Raw genomic sequence first — 18,823 nt, forward strand, 5'->3', positions numbered from 1 at the left:
CTGGTTTTGATTCTTCCCTCTGCCCACAGTAGCTCCTACAGCCCTGGCTTATTTGTAAGGACCTACCGAAATTGTGATTTTGCAGATTTTGCAGAAATAACAAAATCCAGCATTGGCCATGAAATCGGGCAGTGCTTGCAAAATTTGGGGGGAGAGGGGGGAACTTACTGAAAATAAAATGCTGGCCAGCACTGCTGTGGCCTAGCTGCATAGCCCACTGCCTGGGAAGGGGGGCTTCCCACATGAAGGGGAGCCTGAAATGGCTGCTGCCACTGCCCCCACACCTTGCCACTGATCGGCTGAGAGTGCTCCTTGTTGTGTGGCCTCACCCCTTTTTGGGCACCCACAACCAGTCAGCAGCCAGGGGGCGGCAGGGGCTGCTGCAATCAGCCTACTAAACTGTCTGACAGCCCTGCAGTCTCCACATGAAATTGGCCAGCCACCTCCTCAAGTTGGGTAGACCCCTGCTTATTGGGAAGCAGGGAGAGAGGCTAGAAGAGCTCAGGAGAGAGGAGCAGGGTGTGGGGAAAGAGACTTCTTTTGACTTTTATAATAAAAATATTAAAAACAAAAGGTTAAAGTGCAGAAATTGTGTGGCCCTCCCAGGGGCTTAACATAAAACACTTGTCAGCATTGAAAATATAGGAGAGTGCTTATCGCAACTGATTGAATCCCCCTTCCCATAACAGCCTTCATGGGATTATACATTTTACATTAGCTGTGTGTCTTCCACCTTGCAGTGCACCTTCTGGATGGCCCAAAGCAACACAGACTGGTCTGTTTCATTGCAAGGTGAAGCATCCAGACCCAAATGTGACATGCTCCCTGACCAAGAGGCAAAATAGTTGGAGGGTATCATTGGATCTGGACCCTGCATGCCAGTTTCCTTGGACTTTTAGGGTCGCCAACTTGGTTTGGCCAGGCACATCGCGCTACCCTTGGCTTTTGGATATGGGATATAGAAAATGTATACAATCTCAGAGAAATCCAAGTCTACTCTTTGAGGGCAGCAAAGAGTGACTGCAGCCAGGGGTAGTCCAGGAGGGTGTAGAAGAGAGTCATTTCCACCTCCTCCTTGCAGACTGCCGATGCCACCAGGTCTAGGTGGTAGACAGAGCTGCTGGTGGCCAGGGCCTTGTGCAGCAGCCACCACTGGAAGTCACCAGTTCTCTTGGAAATGGGTAGCTTTTATAGGATGTGGCAGGTCAGGTTGGCTTGCTTTGGTGTTTCTGCCAAGTACCTCCTCCAGGTTGTATCAGAGTGGGCAGTGAGGACACAGGCATGATGACTTTGCCCACATGTACATTACCTTCCCAGACAGGATCTTGAAGTAGATCCCACTACTGTTCTCATTGGTCATGGGCATGAACAATAAGGTGCTGGGCCTACTATTCATCACTGTCCATGGCTGGAGAAATGAGCTGTGATTGGGGGTGGGAAGGTGGACAGGGTCTGTCTCCCAAGCTGCCTTTGGGGGAGGGCCAGTTATGTGGATATGTTTTCCAGGGCACCAAGCACATCTACGGGGAGGGTAGTTTTCACTTCAGCCAAGAAGAGTGAAGCAAATCAGACAGTATAGACACAGTTGTCCTATACACACACCCCACCATACATAAACACCCCCCTCGTACTGCCATATATGCAGACCCCCACACCCCCTCAATACATCCCAGTCACCCTCCCCACCACACACAGCCCTCCATACCCACCCACACCCCACATAGTTTCATAGTTGGTAGGGTCGGAAGGAACCTAAGTAGATCATCGAGTCCAAACCCCTGCCATGGGCAGGAAAGAGTACTGGGGTCAAACAACCCCGGCTAGGTGATTATCCAGCCTCCTTTTGAAGACCCCCCAGGGTAGGAGCGAGCACCACTTCCCTTGGAAGTTGGTTCCAGATCCTAGCTGCCCTGACTGAAGTAGTGCTTCCTGATATCTAGCCTGAATCTACTCTCAGTCAATTTATGGCCCTTTATTCCTTGTTACTTCCAGTAGTGCTCAGGGGAACAGGGACTCTCCCATAGCCTGCTGGTCCCCTTTGGCCAGTTTGTAGACGGTCACTGGATCCCCTCTCAGCCTTCTCTTGTGGAGGCTGAACAGGTTCAGGTCCTGTAGCCTCTGCTCGTAGTGCCTTCCTTGCTGTCCCCTGATCATGCAAGTGGCCCTCCTCTGGACTCTCTCGATACTGGCCACATCCCTCCTGAAGTGTGGCGCCCTGAACTGGACACAGTACTCCAACTGTAGCCTAACCAGTGTCGCATAGAGGGGGAGGATCACCTTCTTGGACCTGCTTGTGATGCATCTGGATACATGATAAGGTGCGGATTCCTGACCGTGTCCCCACGTTGGCGGCTCATGTTCATTTTGGAATCAATAATGACTCCAAGATCCTTTTCTGCCTCTGCATTGACAAGAAGGGAGTTCCCCAGCCTGTAGGTATGCTGCTGGTTCTTCCTCCCCAGTTGCGGTATCTTGCACTTGTGCATATTGAAATCCATCCTATTTTCATCTGCCCACCCCTGTAACCTGTCCAGATCTAGTTGTAGCCTGTCCCTCTCCTCCAGCCTGCTCACTTCTCCCCACATCTTAGTGTCATCCGCAAATTTGAACAAGGTGCTTTTCACCCCCTCGTCCAAGTCGCTGATGAAGATGTTGAACAGTGCGGGCCCGAGGACCGAGCCCTGGGGGACCCCACTGCCCACATCCCTCCAGGTTGAAAAACACCCGTCCACTACCACTCTCTGGGTGCGGCCTGCCAGCCAATTTGTGACCTATCTGACTGTGTAGGCATCGACGCCACAATCGCCTAATTTCTTAATGAGAAAGAACATATCCACACACACATCCATATGCTCCCTCACCCCACCTCTGCAATTCCATATCCTCCCCCACTACCCACACACCCACAGCTCTCCACAAACGCATACTCCTCACACAATATACAAGAATAAGACTTCATTTTAAGCTATTACATAGAATTACCTTGTACACTACACAAATGCATGTAAACCAGGACAAAAATATATTTTTTTAAATCAAATAATTGTTTTAGATTCATAGATTGTTAGGGGCTGGAAGGGACCTCGCAAGATCATCAGATCCAGCCCCCCTGCAGTAGGCAGGAAAGACAACTGGGGGTCAGGTGACCCCAGTGAGGTGGCTGTCCAGTCTCCTCTTGAAGATTTCCAGGGTAGGTGATTGCACCACCTCTGGAGGGAGTTTGTTCCACAGTCTAGACATCCTGACTGTGAAGAAGTTTTTCCTAGAATTGAGCCTGAAGTAGTCTCCGGCAGTTTGTATCCATTACTCCTGGTCTTCCCCATGGGTGCCCTGGTGAACAGTTGCTTACCGAGCTGTTGATATACTCCCCGATGTAGTGGTAAGCTGCTACCAAGTCCCCTCTCAGCCTTCTCTTCTTTAGGCTGAAGAGGCCTAAGTCCCTCAGCCCTTCCTTGTATGGTCTGCCTTGAAAGTCTCTGATCATACGGCTGGCTTTTCTCTGGACCCTCTCAAGTTTTCCACATCCTTGTTGAAGTGCAGCATCCAGAACTGGATGCAGTACTCCAGCTGTGGTCTCACTAGTCCTGAGTAAAGTGGAAGAATCACTTGCTTGGTTTTACATGAGGTGCATCAGTTGATGCATGCCAGAGTGCTGTTTGCCCTGCTGGCTACAGCATCGCACTGACAGTTCATGTTCATGCAATGGTCAACTATTAGCCCTACGTCCCTTTTGGCCGTGGTGCAAGTCAAATTGTCACCACTGAGCCTATAGGTATGTTGGGGATTATTTGCCCCGAGATGGAGCACTTTATACTTCTCAGTGGTGAACTTCATCCGGTTCCAATTTGCCCACCTCTCAGGTGTATCCATGTCCACCTATATCTGCAGCCTACCTGCAGGCATGACTACGCTCCCCCATAACTTGGTGTTGTCTGCAAACTTGGCCAGTGAGCTCTTCACCCCCATATCCAAATAATTGATAAAGATGTTGAAAAATACCGGACCAAGCACAGACCCTTGAGGGACACCGCTGGCCACTTCTCTCCAGGATGACAGATCCGTTCATAAGAACTCTCTGGGTCCTACTTCGCAGCCAGTTTCCCAGCCATTGACCTGTTGAGCAGTTAAGCCCACAACCTTTCAATTTTCCCATGAGGATATCATGGGATAGTAGATCAAAGACCTTTTGGAAGTCTAGGTATATAACGTTGACCTCTTCTTCCATGTCCAGGTGGCAAGAGACCTGGCCGTAGAAGGAGGTGAGATTGGTAAGACAGGACCTGCCTGCGACAAAGCCATGCTGGCTGTCGTTCAGAATCCTACCCTCTACAAGCAAATCGCACATAGACTCCTTGATGTGTTTTTCTAGGATTTTCCCTGGGATAAAAGTTAGATTGATTGGCCTATAGTTGCCCGGGTCTTCCCTCTTCCCCTTCTTGAAGATGGGTACAATGTTGGCCCTCTCCCACTCCTCAGGGATCTCACCTGAGCACCATGATTTTTTTAAGATTCGCCAGGGGTCCCGCAATGACCTCAGCCAGCTCCTTCAGCACTGTTGAGTGAAGTTCATCCAGTTGTGCTGACTTATAAATGTCTAGCTTTTCAAGTTGGTTGCACACCAGCTCAGCATCAACAGTGGGAAGCTGTCATTCCCACCATGCCCTGTGTGAGCCTTATCTTGCATGTTTTTCCCCTTGGTCCAGTAAAAAACTGAAGCAAAGTGGGCATTCAGGAGTTGGCTTTCTCCTGGCTGTCTGTTACCAGGTGTCCTGAGGTATTCAGCAGGGGCCCCACGCCTCCATTTGTTTTTCTTCTGCTCCCTACATACCTAAAGAAGGGCTTCTTATTGTCCTTGACTCCTGTTGCTAACCTGAATTCAGTCACTGTTTTAGCTTTCCTAATCTTCTCCCTATATGTGCAGACCACTATTGTATAGTCCCCCTTAAGGGGTGTCCCTAGCTTCCATTGTGTGTATGCCTTTTCTTTTTCAAGAGGACCATGATATTCCTCTTGAGCCATGAGGGCTTGAGAGCCCTTCTGCTGCCTTTCCACATGGGAATGGTCAGCTTTTATACTTCAAGGATCATGTCCTCGAGGAACGACCACTGTTCATGTACTCCATTCACCTTCAGTCCCTGGTCCTGCATCCCCTCCCTTACTAATGCCCTAAGCCTGTTGAAATTAGTGTTTTTGAAGTCCAGGACTTCAATCTTGCTAGTTGGTTTGTCTACCTTACAGCGGACAGTGAACAAGATGATGTTTGCTTTTTAGAATATAATTTGGTATTTTTCTGGTTCCGAGATGGCAAAATCCCTTGCAGAAAGGAGTACTTCTGGGAGCAAGGGAAGGGACTTCTGGTGGCAAAGGTCAGGGGGCAGAACTTCCAGTAACAACATGGCAAGCAGGGGGCAGGGCTGTTAAGGGGTGGGGCTACCTCTGCAGCCCTCGACAGCTTGCCAAAACTGAACAAGCGGCCCGCTGCCCAAAATAATTTCCCACCCCCATAGTAGGCCCACTGACATCCTTACTGCTTGCAAAAACAGTCATGTCATCAGCATATACTGTCACCTTAACTGAGGGGCCAGTGGCCAGGGCTCTGGCTGATGAGAGGTCCAAGCCCTATCAGATACCGCTGCAGCATGTGAAGCAGTAGCGCAATGATTAGGGCATGGAACATTCCAAAGAGGAGGCAGCCCTTGCTTGCTGGGAATGAGCACAAAGCACTCCATGTGCCTTCAGGAGGCTAGAGATGTCCTGGTACAAGAGCTGGATGGATAGGGTGAAGAGGGGCCCAAAACCAAAGGCTTCCAGAGTCTGGAATAAAAAGTTGTGGTTCATCTGATCAGAGGCTTTTTCTTGATCCAGGGAGACAAGGGTGATGTTCATGCCAAAGAATTCCACTGCTGCCAGCAGGTCACATGGCAGCAATGCATCCTGAATGGTTCTGCCAGGGATACGGTAGCGCTGTTTAGGTCCTGTGATGTAGGCCTTGATCATTTTGAGCCTTTTGTTCAGGACTTTGGTCAGGATTTTGTAATCAGTATGTAGAAGCAGTACTGGTCACTGGAGATGCACTGATACATCGGTCTCATTAGATCAGCGCCGATATAATGAAAATTGACTGTATTGGCAACTGGCATTTTTTTGCTGATGTGGCTGATTAATGTTACCAATAAATGCCCCATGCATGCGTGCAGCTGCAGCACAGTACAGAGGTGGCCAGGAGTGCACCTGGGCAGCATGGAGAGCACCCGGGTCCAGCTGGTAAGTCTGTTGTGAGGGAAGGGGCAGGGGGCAGATCAAGGCCCCAGCAATGAGGGAGGAAGTGGGGCCAGGGGCAGGTGCTGCACAGCCATGGCGGGGCACAGGATGGAGCCGTGTCTCATTTCGGGGAGGGGGCGGCTTCTGCTGCTATATGCACCCTGGGAGGGCATGGGGGCTGCATGCCTCCAGATCTGGGCATGGGGTGTGGGCAGGTTGCCGCTGCAGGCTGGGGCCGGGACTGCACTGGGCTCTTCCCATTGGGGGGCTGCGCTTGGGGTGGGTAGTGGCACTGGGAGGGAGAGCTACGGTTAGTTGGGGAGTGGCTGCAGCCCCCCCCCCCCCCATAGCCCCTTCCTAGTGCCACCACCACCCACCCTGAGCACAACCTGGCCCAGCACCCCAGCGCCACCTCAGTCCACAACAGCAGCAGTCTGCCCTTGCCCCATGCAGATCCAGGGGCATGCACCCCCCTGCATGTCCTCCCAGGTTGTATACAGTGGTGGGAGCCCGCCCCCCCCCCCAATGCCTCCCAGACTAGCCACTCATGGCTATTCTGCACTCTGCCCTGGCTGTGCAGTGCCTGCCCCAGCCCCACTCCCTCCCTCACCATGGGGGCCTCAAATCAGCCCCCCCTCGCCCCTTCCCCCACAACAGACTTACCAGCCAGGTGCTGCTCTCCATGCTGCCCAGCTGCATATTGGAATTGGATCATTAAAAATCAGCTGTCGGTATCAGCCCAAAAATTCTCTGTTGGTGCACCCGTGCTGGTCATGAGTTCCTAATGTCACTAAGATCCCCTTGCATTAGCAGCAGCATGGGAACTGCTCTTCAGCAACTGACAAGTAGCATCCCATCTTCAAGGCTCTCCTGGAAGATGTGCAGGATGTCTAGGCTGAGACGGGACTGGAAGTTCTCGTGGAATTAACTGGGTAATGCATTGAGGCCTGGGGCTTTCCCCTAGGTGCTTCCCACTAGGTGAGGCCCCCAGTGGCAGTGGTCAGCTCTGCCAAGGGTAGCTCCTAGTCTAACTTGTCTGCACTAGATGAGTTTAGGGAGGCCCTTGTGCAGGTGTTGAACATCTTGTGGGCAGGCAGTCTTGGTTGCAGATAATTCTGTGTAGTAGCTAATGGCATGATGTCATATCTCAGTAAGGTCTGTGAGTACTTGGCCCTTCTTTCAAAGCAGGTTCAAGTTTTTGCTATTCATGGCAGGGACTGGTTTTCTTTTTTATGTGCTCTGTATATGGCAGGTAACTCAATTAGACTGCAGTTCTGTTTGAGTGCTCCAGGTGTTAGAGATAAACATGGTCTGTTCTGGAGAAATTATTCCTTTTTTTGTCATCTGAACATTTTTTCCTCACATGTCAGTTTTCTAATAGCATGCCTAGAAACGAGTGCATTATTTTAGGTGTGGTCATATTGGAGCTTTTTGGTAACTGCTACTCATTGCATCCCACATGTCTTTACAACCATGTACTATATTGGCCTTCTACAATGCTGTGTTACAAAACACATTCCTATCTAAATTGCTGTCTGCTGTCACCCTAAATCTGTTTCAGCAGGTTTTTCCTCTCACTTTGCGTCTGCATTATTTTGCTGCGAGTTAATTAGCTTGCATGTTTTCTGAGTTGTCTTATTTTATTTTTCAACACATGGCTTAGATTAATCTGTGCTACAGAATTTTATTTCAAATGCAGTTGTGACTGATATTTGGTCATTACCCTAGACCTGGGACATATATCAGTTAATTCTTATTTAAACCAAGAACAACATGGAATTGAATCATGATTATTTAGCCACAACTTGTCCTGATCCACTGGATTGTTAAATTGTCAGCATTATGCCAACCAGTGATTTATTTGGAATAATGTTTGTGTGGCACAGACCTGATCTGGCAACATGAAAAATGTCTCCTGTTTTCAGTGTAGTATTTCGGTCCTCTTAAAATCACATCCCACAGATTGTGGGTTATGACAAGCTGGGACTTAAAAGCAATTTGGTTTGACTGGTTGTCTCAACCTAGGTTGGAATACATCTGCATGTGTAAGCAAAAAATTTCTTATAGTTGTCCAATCACGTTGACATGACAATCCATTTTAATTAACCTTGCGGAGATCAGGTGTGAATTTGAAATACAGTTTGGTTGTTTTGCTGTGATAGAGTTTTTTTCACAGGCAGAAAATCGAGTTCTTATTTGATTGTTACTTATTACAGGTCCAGCTTGTTGGTTTGGATGAGGAAAGCTCAGAGTTTATTTGTAGGAACACCTTTGACCACCCGTATCCTACCACCAAGCTCATGTGGATCCCAGATACCAAGGGAGTATATCCAGACCTGCTAGCAACCAGTGGCGACTACCTACGTGTATGGCGAGTAAGTACATTTCCCTCTAGAAGGACATGTAACATTAACTGCATTGTATGTGTATCACCCTATCTCCCAGTTCCATTGCTTTTGAAACGGATCATATTCAGCTTTGTACTCTTTACACTTTTTACAAACTGAGGAGAAGGCCATAAAATCAATGCAAGGTGTTGGGTAATTTGTTTCTGTTGCCTGGTTTCTCAGAATAATTCCATCCCCTCTCCTACCAAAAATATTCTAGCTGTCCCTGGTACATTAAATGTTACAGAAACAAGAACATTGTAAAGATGGCTTATTATATATAATGTGATGCCAAGGCCCAGTAAATGAGTTATAGCAGAGCCATATTAAAAAGCATGTAAATTTCTCAGTTTTACACCCTCAACCTTAAAGTCATATAGAAAATGCCACATAAAGTTACTGCTTGGAATTTTGAAAGCCTGACGTCCTTGGATTGTGGAGCCAAACCTTTCAGTAAGGCAGCTGTGTTGTTTCTTTTCTGAAGGTGGGTGAAACAGAAACCCGGCTGGAGTGTTTGCTAAATAACAACAAGAACTCTGATTTCTGTGCCCCACTGACGTCTTTTGATTGGAATGAGGTGGACCCATACCTACTAGGTAAGATTGTGTATTTTATGTTCTTAAAAGTCACATTTTGAATCCAGCCTGCCTGAGCAGTGACTGGAACTTCATACCATGTGGCAATTCTTTGGCTAAGTTCCTAAATCAGGGAAACCATTGCTGTTTTAAGTGTGAAAGGACCAAGGTGCCTTTAGAAAAAGAGTTTAATTTTTAGAAATGTCCCTTTAGGGAAGGTTTGGGTACATAAGTTGCCATGCAGGAGGCTTCCCTTGCTGTTGCTTGTGCTGTACCTAGAGATGTGGGTCAAGAAATTTTCCAGTGCTTTAGTTTTCTGTGGGAAATTTTCCATTTCTAAAAATTAATTGTTTCATAAAATTCATCAGTAACAATGAATGGATGCCAATACAGTATTCGGCAAGCTTGGCAGTTTCAAAGTTTTAATGAATGTTTTTCAGGTGATTTATCCCTAGGAAGTGTGTGAGAAAGTACATATATGTCTTATTGATGTGTAAACAGGAGGGTAAATATACTCACATAATAATCCAAACCAAAAATCAAGTAATGAATTCACCTAATTGGCTGTGCAGGTCAAATCAAAACCAAAGCTAAAATTTCTTATTTAATCTCAGACCGCAAGTAAAAGCAAAACCAAAACAAAAACTGTGATTAATTTTTGTTTAACTTCCAGTTCAGCAAACACACAGAGCAATGTCTCATTTCTTTTCTTGAGTTGCGGAAGTTGAAAGTGTTTGCATAAGATCTGTTAGTTTTTTCCTGTTTTTGGTTTGAAGTAGTCATAATAATGCCTAATCAGAAAAAAAACTAGTAGGGGGCATCATCATAGTAAAATTCAAGCCACTGAAGCAAGGAAGAAAGTCGGTAGATGTAAATATTGCGGGCAGGAGTATGCTAACAATGCAACAAGAATGAAGAAACATTTAATAATGTGTAAAAACTGTCCTGAAAGAGTACAAGCCATATACAGAATACAATGAAGTGGTGGAACAACATCATCTAAGAAAAGTTTACTTCTTTCCACATAAAGCTTTGAATTTGCTTGAATATAACATTTAAACCACATTAAGTGTGCTATATTTAATTTTTTTTTCCTAATCAAATATTTCAGTTCAAATACTTGTGGCTATTGGGACATAAAATTAACATGGGGGTAGTTTTTTAGTATTTTGTTTACTAAATATAAGTCAAATAAACATGCTAAATCAGGTCACACTCTATTTAGGGTGTTGGAAAATTGTCCAGAAAACCCACATTTCTGGATGTGTACCTCCTGGAAATACTGTTGCCATTTTACCATGTTTCATTCAAATTCTGCAGCAGCAGCATGAGTTCAAACAGGATTATTTAATTGGAGAAGTGGGCTAGATTTTTAGTACTCAGTTATAACCTGTGGGCTAAGGTATGCCTGCATGATAGTGGATTCCACTTCATCTGTAATGAAGACTGCCACTGATGCACAAGACTCAAAAGGGGCAATAAAATTCTCTATGTATGAATTAGCTTATGCCTCTATTTCCTCTACAGCAAACCTCACTCCTTGAAATCGGCTCATCTGTCATCCTGTTGCCTGCTATAATGATCATCCAACATTGGTATTGCAGTGTTGTCATTTGGTTTTCTGAGCTGACACTTGTCTATTTCTAATATGGGGCAATGGAATTTATCCCTTGGAGTTATTGTCTCAGGCTGTCTCGAGGCTTAAACAGACATGACATTAATTTATATTTTCTTCAGGTTTGGAAGGCTGTTTCAGCACCTATATGGGCAGTAAACTAGATTTAGACATTTTTGGACAACTTGTCATTTGGGCCACTTAAATACATCATGGGCTGCAGAGTGGATCTGTCCTGCATATGTTTATATCCTTCAGCTGAACCATTGATCATGACCAGGGATCCTGGTTTTCCGTGATAAAAAAATTGCAGTTTCTCAGATTAAGAAATCACAAATTCTCTAATAAAAAACCCGAAATCCATGATTAAAATTAAAAGATATATCCCCCCCCCCCCCCCCCCCCCCGGCCCTGCTCATGCCTCTCACTCCCTCCCTACCCACAGCCCCTGCTTCCCCAGCCCTGCCAGAAGGGGCCCCCAGCTGCCAGGGTTATGGACCCAGTTCTGCAGCCCCCTGCCCCCACTCCCCCCTACCGCCTGCTGCAGGTTTGGAGGTGGGAAGAGCGGCTCCCTGCCACCACGCGCACTCCCAGGGGGATACGGGGGGACCCACGCCCCCCAACACTGTACACAGGGCACGTGCAAGCTCAGGTTCCTGCCCTGCTTCCCTCCCCTGGGGCTTCTGCAGCCCAGTGTGCACGACCTGGAATGGCAGGGAACAGGAGAGCCATGCGGAGAAGCTGATCACGGCTGTGAGCTCTCTGTGTGCCCTGGTGATGCACCTCCTCCATGTGCCACTGCTTTGAGGGGCACAACCCTGTGCCGCTGGTCTCACTGCAGCCCTGTGAGCAGCAGGCGCATCACCAGGGCAGTGCAGAGCTCGCAGCAGCAAGCAACTTCTCTGCTCAGCCACGCTGTTCCCTCTCACCCTGCTTCCCTCCCCCAGGGCCTCTGCAGCCCAGTGGGTGTGACCCAACACAGCAGGGAACGTTGGAGACATGGGGAGAAGCTGCTCGCTGCTGCTCCCGCCACACTGCCCTGGCGACGCACCTCCTGAACACAGGGCTGCAGTGAGGGCAGTGGCATGGGGTGTCACTCCTCAAAGCAGCGGCATGTGCAGGAGGCACGTCTCCAGGGCAGAGCAGAGGTCACAGCAGTGAGGAGATCCCCATGCGGCCCTGCTGTTCCCTGCTGCACCGTGTCATGCCTGCTGGGCTGTGGAGGTCCCAGGAGAGGGAAGCAAGGCAGGAGCTGCAGCCTGCGCCTGCCTCACATACAGATCGGGGGGGCATGGGTCCCCCTGCCCCTCGGAGGTGCACACAACAGCGAGGAGCTGGTCCTCCCCCTCCCCCCAATGAGCTACCTGCGGCCCCATCCTGCTCCCCACTGGGGCCCTGGAGCTGACAATTGTGGCCCCAAGCCCCACTGGGCTGGGCAGCAGCCCCAGCCCTGTACAGCTTGCTCCCTCCCTCCCTTCCTACAGGGGCCTCAATCCCCCTCTTCTTTCCCGCTCCCCCACTTACCTGCTGGAATTGCTCTGCAGATTGCCTGGGGCCATGCACATGTACATGCACGTGGTGTCCCCTCTCTCACTGCCTTCCTCCTGCTCCCTCCAAGCTCCCTGCAGGCTGGATCTCTGCCAGCCAGCAGGGAGCTCACTGTAAAATTGCAAAATCTGTGGTTTTCTTTGGTAAAATGAGAAATCCTTGTTTGCCTCCAGTAAAAGGTAAAATCCGCAGTTTACGGAAAAACAGGAGACAGAAAACCCGGATCCCTGATCATGACACTTGCATCAATAGCTCTCAAGTATATTATCTAATCACTTAGTCTTCTAGGTTATGGTAATGTACATATTAACACCAATGGTAACTTTTTTTGTTTTGTTTTAGGTACCTCTAGTATCGACACCACCTGTACTATCTGGGGTCTGGAAACAGGGCAGGTTTTGGGAAGAGTAAATCTAGTGTCTGGCCATGTCAAGACCCAACTTATTGCACATGACAAAGAGGTGATACTGTTCTTTCTGTTCTTATTCCTGTTATTGCCTTTGTTACATCTGTTAGTGACATAGAGCGGACAGCATTTTCCTTGGGATTATTTTTTTAGGTTCTTAGATTCTTCTGAAAACATGCTTGCATTTCACATGACACATTTGTCTAAAATTGAGATATTTATCTTATTGATGACCTCAGTTTTGTGTGTCTGCTGCTAGTCATCTTATATAGTGGCACCTCACAATAAACTGGTTTTATTCCGTTTAGACTTGTAGAATACATGCAGACAAAACTTTAAACTGTAGTTAAAATTGAAAGTGCATCAGTAATTATAGGCAGTAAAAGTTTAAGAATGTGTGTTTTAATTTTTACCATCATCTAATTTTTCCTCTCAAGATTAATGCTAAGAAACCTGAGATGAGAAACCTTAAAAATACAGTTATGGAACCAAACAATCCTGTAGTGCAGTCTTTCTTCCTTTTCTTTTTTTACACTTAGCCTGATCCTGAAATCCTTTCTCATGCAGTTAAGGCATGTAAAATCCCTGTCCATCAGAAGAGGTTTTTAAAGTTAAGGGCTTGTTAATAATATCTTTGGTCTCTTCCAAATGTTTTCCTGCTAGCTCTTTGCATAAGGGAGTGGAGTTGTATACAGGCACCATTCTGATGTAGTAGGGGGAAAGTTTTCTTAATTTCTTGGGACTTCCCCTAACTTTCCAGGGAGCATTACTGGCGTCTTTGGCAGTTTAGTCTTGAAGCCTGTATTTCCACCAGCCTCTTTTTATTTTCTGAAACAGCAGGACTTCTGTAGTCATTCAGATTAAGACTAATAAATAGGCAGGAAGCTTTCGGACAATTAAATTGGCTTTTCCAGTTTTGATCCCTTCCTGCTCCAATTCATCTCTATAAAGATTAAGATTAATAAGTACATGTTTCCTGAAAAATACTGCATCTAACTGTAATATGTGAGGATTGGGTATATTTGTATAAATCTACAGTTCTGAGAGCTCTTGTAGTGTTGAAGCTTAGAACACAAGGAGATTTGGGTAAGGTAGATATTAAAAAATACAACAATTTGGAAACAAATAATTTCTCCATTTTAAAAATGAAAAAAAGTGTAGAATGATTATGCTAATCATTCTCTTTACCAACCTCTCTGTAATTATGGGCTGATAATGGAGGGGGGGGGGAAAAGGAGGTCGTTAGCTAACAGCCTGTTGGTATAAGTTTCAACCACATACGTTTCATTGTACTTGTGCCAATTCCCCTGCTTCAAGTTGAATGTAAAAATCTGATTACAATATCTCCTCTATATATGGAGAGACTTAAAAGAGCCTGACTTTCAGAGAAAATTAAATAACCAATTTCCTGTTTATAGCCAATTACCTGTTTACAACTTATAGATAGTTCACCTGAAAGAGTTCTCTTGAACAACTAAGTGTGTGATGTTGGCTTCTATGCCAGCCATTGGTACACAGTACCAAGATCCAAGACCGATCTGTTGAGTCATACTCTGAAGTGTGTTTAAGTTGTTTGTTTATGTATGCATCCACAAACAAAAAAGTTCTTCATATGCACATATTCCCAGGCTCTCCTCAACAAAACTTCTTATTCCCCTTTGTCCAATTGTGTGCTTTCTTGCTTTCCAGTAAATCTACTTTTTGAGGTGATACTTTTCCTTCATTTTCTCCATGAATTACTCCAAATACAGAGGTGTCATAATGTCATTCAAAGTCTTGAATGTTGGGAAATATTTTAAAATGTATGTACATCGAAGTTGTTCTCCCCAGGAATATATTTTGATTTAGGGAACAGGCTAGATCACATAGTTTTTTACATCTCACTAAATCTCAAGTCTGTGAGCACTTCTGTACTAAATATTTACCATATCATGGTATCTGTGGTATTTCTTATTATTCACAGCAAATTCCCTAGTAGAAACAAATGTTTTACATAATAAATATTTATTAATGATACATGAGATGGAAAAGCTCTCTTGGTCCATTTTCCAGATATAGGGCACATCATGTAGTAAACTGAGACTATGTTGGATTGTAGCCCAAAGTCTTGTATTTATGGAGGCAACCATTAAAATATGTCATTCAGCTGCAAGGGTTATATTTATGTAATGGTGATATATTAGAGTGGAAAGGGCCTGGTTATATTTCAGTAAAGGCTGAAAAAGCCTCTGCATCTGTGTGACTAGTATTCCCATCTCATACTACCTACAGAGCAGAGCAAGTGCTACTTTGACATAATGTTCTTGAATTGGCATGAGTAATACTCTTACTGTTATGGATTAAAAGATTAATGGGTCATTCTTTGATAGTGGAGAAATGGAAAGCAAAACTTGTCTAAAAACAATGAAATCGTTTCCTCCTCTTTTATTGTGCAGGTGTATGACATTGCATTTAGCCGTGCAGGTGGGGGGAGAGATATGTTTGCTTCAGTTGGTGCTGATGGTTCCGTGCGGATGTTTGACCTCCGTCATCTGGAACATAGCACCATTATCTATGAGGACCCGCAGCACCATCCATTGTTACGCCTTTGCTGGAACAAGCAGGATCCTAATTACCTTGCTACAATGGCCATGGATGGCATGGAGGTAAATCACTGGTTCTATTCTTGTTGAATTTGGTATTTTTCTTTTTCAGATTATTCAGTCAACGCTTGATTATCAGGCTTAGTTTTTTGAAGGAGAATACCCAATATAAATGCTTAAGATTGGGTGTCTGGTTGTAGTAAATGCTTGTCCCAGGGATGGTTGTGATGTACCCCCGGTGGCCACTCAGCCCTTGCTAACCTGGCTCCCTTTGAGCACTCTCCTTTTTACTTATTTACCTGCCATGCCTTGATGTTGTTAACTTCTGAGGAAAGGGACATTGTCCCAGGGCTTCCCAAGCCTGGTCTTACGCCTATGACCACAGGTGCCCATGGTCATTGCCTTAAGGGCTAATTACATGGGCTTCATCCTCCTCAGTGCCCGCTCCTACGCCTTGCAGATAACGTGCTAACATGTGTCCTTCCTGGGCTAGGGGCTCCTTGATCCCCTCAGTCTCTGGCTGTGGTCCCTGACCTTTGGTCTCCCTAGACCCTGGCCCCAGTTCTGGACCAGGTGAGACTTTTGGGCTCTTAGCTCTGCTGGCAACCACTGCTTTTGGTGCTCCAGATTTCTGACCCTACTCACAGGGTAGGCTGGGGTCGGGGCTGTGTGTGTGGGTCTCTGCCAGCATCACAGGGCTGGGCCCATGGCAGCAGTGGTAGCCAGAAGGAGCCATCACCAGCTAGGCAGCATACAAAGGCAGTCCAGCTGCAGAGCTACCCCAGCCCTACTGCATGCCCAGGGTGTGGCGGGATGCACCAAGGGTGGATGGTGCCTGGGCCCAGAGGGACTGAGGGATCTGCCACGGTTCAGAAAAAGTCCCTTCACAGGCTGGATCCAGCCCATGTGCCGTATTTTTCCCACCCCTGCTCTAGCTTTGGGCCCCACTCCTAAGCCAGTTGAGATCTCCAAGCCTGTGACCCCAACAGTCTCCAGCAGTGGTCCTTGAACTTTGGCCCCTCCCAGGCCCTAGCCCCTGCTTCTGGGCCAGTGAGACCTTCAGGCTCCCAGGCCCTGCTATCAACCGCCCCTCCTGGGCTACAGACCTCTGGGCCTCAGGCCCCATTTTCCTTCTGGCCCCTCTCTTTCTGGGCCAGCTGGGACCTCCTTACCTCCCCTTAGTCCCTTCCCCAAACCCCCAGAGCTTACCCCAGTTTAGATGCTATAGTAGGATCTCTGTTCCAGGGCTACTGCCAAGATCCCCTTTCTCTCTCTCTGGCTCCTGACTAACTCAGGCCCTAGACTTGTATGCCTCAAGCCCAGTACCCTTCCTGTCTGCTAACTCCCTAATAGGCTCCTGCCACACCTGAAGGCTGCTTTCCAAGCAGCCTCTTCTCTTAGTGACAGGAGCACCAAGCACCCTTTTGCACAGAGATAGGACTGTAGACAAGACTTTTTTTCTTAGTTGAGCGTGCTGAAACATTTGGCAAGATTTTTTTTGTCCTATAGAACTTTTCAATGTTCTAACATTAAACCAGTTGAGAGAAAAAAATCACTGTTCTCATTTACTGTACTCCCTTGCTCTTTTGTTAAGGCAAATTTGATTTCATGTGTCTGACTATTATGTGCATATGTAATACACAGCAATAGTGATGAGGGCTATGGATTGTTCCATTGACTTTAATAGGATTGTATAAAATGAGGGTTGTAAAGGACCTCAGGAGTTTGTCTAATCCAACCCCCTAGATGTAGAGGAGTAAAGGTTTTGGGATGCTACCGGCCTGAAGATCTGAAAAGTCCCTAGGTAGTTCTTAAGCCTCTCAGCTGATAGCATTTTATATAGAAACTTAAGGTAGGTTTTAGTTCATCCAAGTCTAATAACAGAAAAAAGCACTGTAGTTTTATTTCATGCCTTGACACCAACTGTATCCCTCTGAAATTGTAACTTTGTAATTTACTCTGTTACCTATTTTACAAGGTCTCTATTTAATGTAAGTTCTGACTCTTTGCAGGAGACCAGGAAAAGCATATGCTTTTAAAAGTGTTTCTTTTTATTCGTACATGTCTTTGGAGATAGGACTGTATTTACAGCTGTTTGCCAAAATGTCTGAAAGTGTTCACTTCTTTCCTGAAGAAAAACTTTTTGTTTCTGAAGGTGGTGATTCTTGATGTCAGAGTTCCCTGCACTCCTGTTGCCAGGCTAAACAACCACAGAGCATGTGTGAATGGAATTGCTTGGGCACCTCACTCTTCCTGCCATATCTGTACGGCAGGTAAGTATGGGGAGAGGTTTGTTCTTTGTTCCTCTGTCTCTGATCCTTCTCTACACTGGAGCTGTTTAAATGTGAGACCCTCTTGCAGAGTCTTACTGTCCTTTCCATTAGGATTAATATCTCCAGGATTTTAAGGAAGAAGGAAAAAAACCAGGACCCCTAACATTTCCAGGTGTTTGCAGGTGCTTCCCCTGTGCTGTCCTGTTCCCCCAGTCCCCCAAATTACATACACTTTCTAAAATTCTGGGAAAGACTCTGAAACCACTTCATCATAAGCAGTTTGGGCACTGGGTTCTCAGTTTAAGAATTTGCTTCTAAATTGTCTGAACCATAAAGGAGTTGGCTTCTCTCTGAATTTGGGAATGTTGGAGCAGTTTGGTAGAGAATGCTTTTTAAAGCGTAACAGCTACACAGATTATTTTAAAAGGTCGTCTTCTCCTTACGATTAAAGACTTTGCTAATGGTGTATCATGTCTGCATTCTTAATTTGGGAAAAATTAAGCACTGCTACATGCTGAACATCTTGGGAGGCTGTTTTTTGGAAGATACAGTATGCCATTTGCATACAAGGTAGAAAGGTTCAGTACTTTGTTAAAACCCTTCAAACCAATGGTGCTCACCCTTTGGCCCACAGGCCAGATCTGTCTTCAAAAGTGATGTTATGCAACCTGTAATATGGGAGATCATCAGCTAGCAGCTTAACCCAGTGCATCCCCTGCCCTGCACAGTATCACTGATCGCCCTCAGCCCTCCCTGTTCTCTCTCCTTCCCCTTTTCCCTAGACAGGCAGTGTTTACTAGAGAGAAGATCACTTTCTGTCTCCCTCCAGTCCCTCTGATATAAGAGAAGAAGGTCATTGTCCAGCTCTCCCTTTTTCTGCCCCCCTCCCCCCACCTCTCCACCAAAGGAGTAGTGGTCCATGATGCAGCCTGGTTGCCAGCACCCAACCTACTTACTACTCTAAAAGGTTGAGCTTCACTGCCTTAGGCTGTGTCTTAGGTTTGGTGATGTGTGAGGGGTACACCTAATGAAGTTACTATTAACTGCACCCAAGTCCAGAAACTAGTCTCATGGAACGGAAAATGTAAAATGATCTGAGAGATCAGAAAGATCAGCTAAGTCACATCTGAACCATCCACTTAGTCAACGCAAGATTGTTCCCTCCATTACGTTTAG

At 46.3% G+C, this 18,823-nt stretch overlaps 1 protein-coding gene across 1 annotated transcript in view; it reads left to right on the forward strand.

Annotated features, from left to right (window-relative positions):
- Positions 1 to 18,823, forward strand: part of DCAF7 (DDB1 and CUL4 associated factor 7) — a 45,723-nt gene that overhangs the window by 17,678 nt on the left and 9,222 nt on the right. Inside the window, exons 2-6 of the mRNA XM_006271570.4 lie at positions 8,478 to 8,636; positions 9,133 to 9,244; positions 12,729 to 12,847; positions 15,228 to 15,437; positions 17,530 to 17,647. Coding sequence (XP_006271632.1) covers positions 8,478 to 8,636; positions 9,133 to 9,244; positions 12,729 to 12,847; positions 15,228 to 15,437; positions 17,530 to 17,647 — 718 coding nt within the window. The remainder of the gene's footprint in view (positions 1 to 8,477; positions 8,637 to 9,132; positions 9,245 to 12,728; positions 12,848 to 15,227; positions 15,438 to 17,529; positions 17,648 to 18,823) is intronic.

Source organism: Alligator mississippiensis, chromosome 4 (genome assembly GCF_030867095.1).
Source record: "Alligator mississippiensis isolate rAllMis1 chromosome 4, rAllMis1, whole genome shotgun sequence".
Taxonomy (NCBI): domain Eukaryota; kingdom Metazoa; phylum Chordata; order Crocodylia; family Alligatoridae; genus Alligator; species Alligator mississippiensis.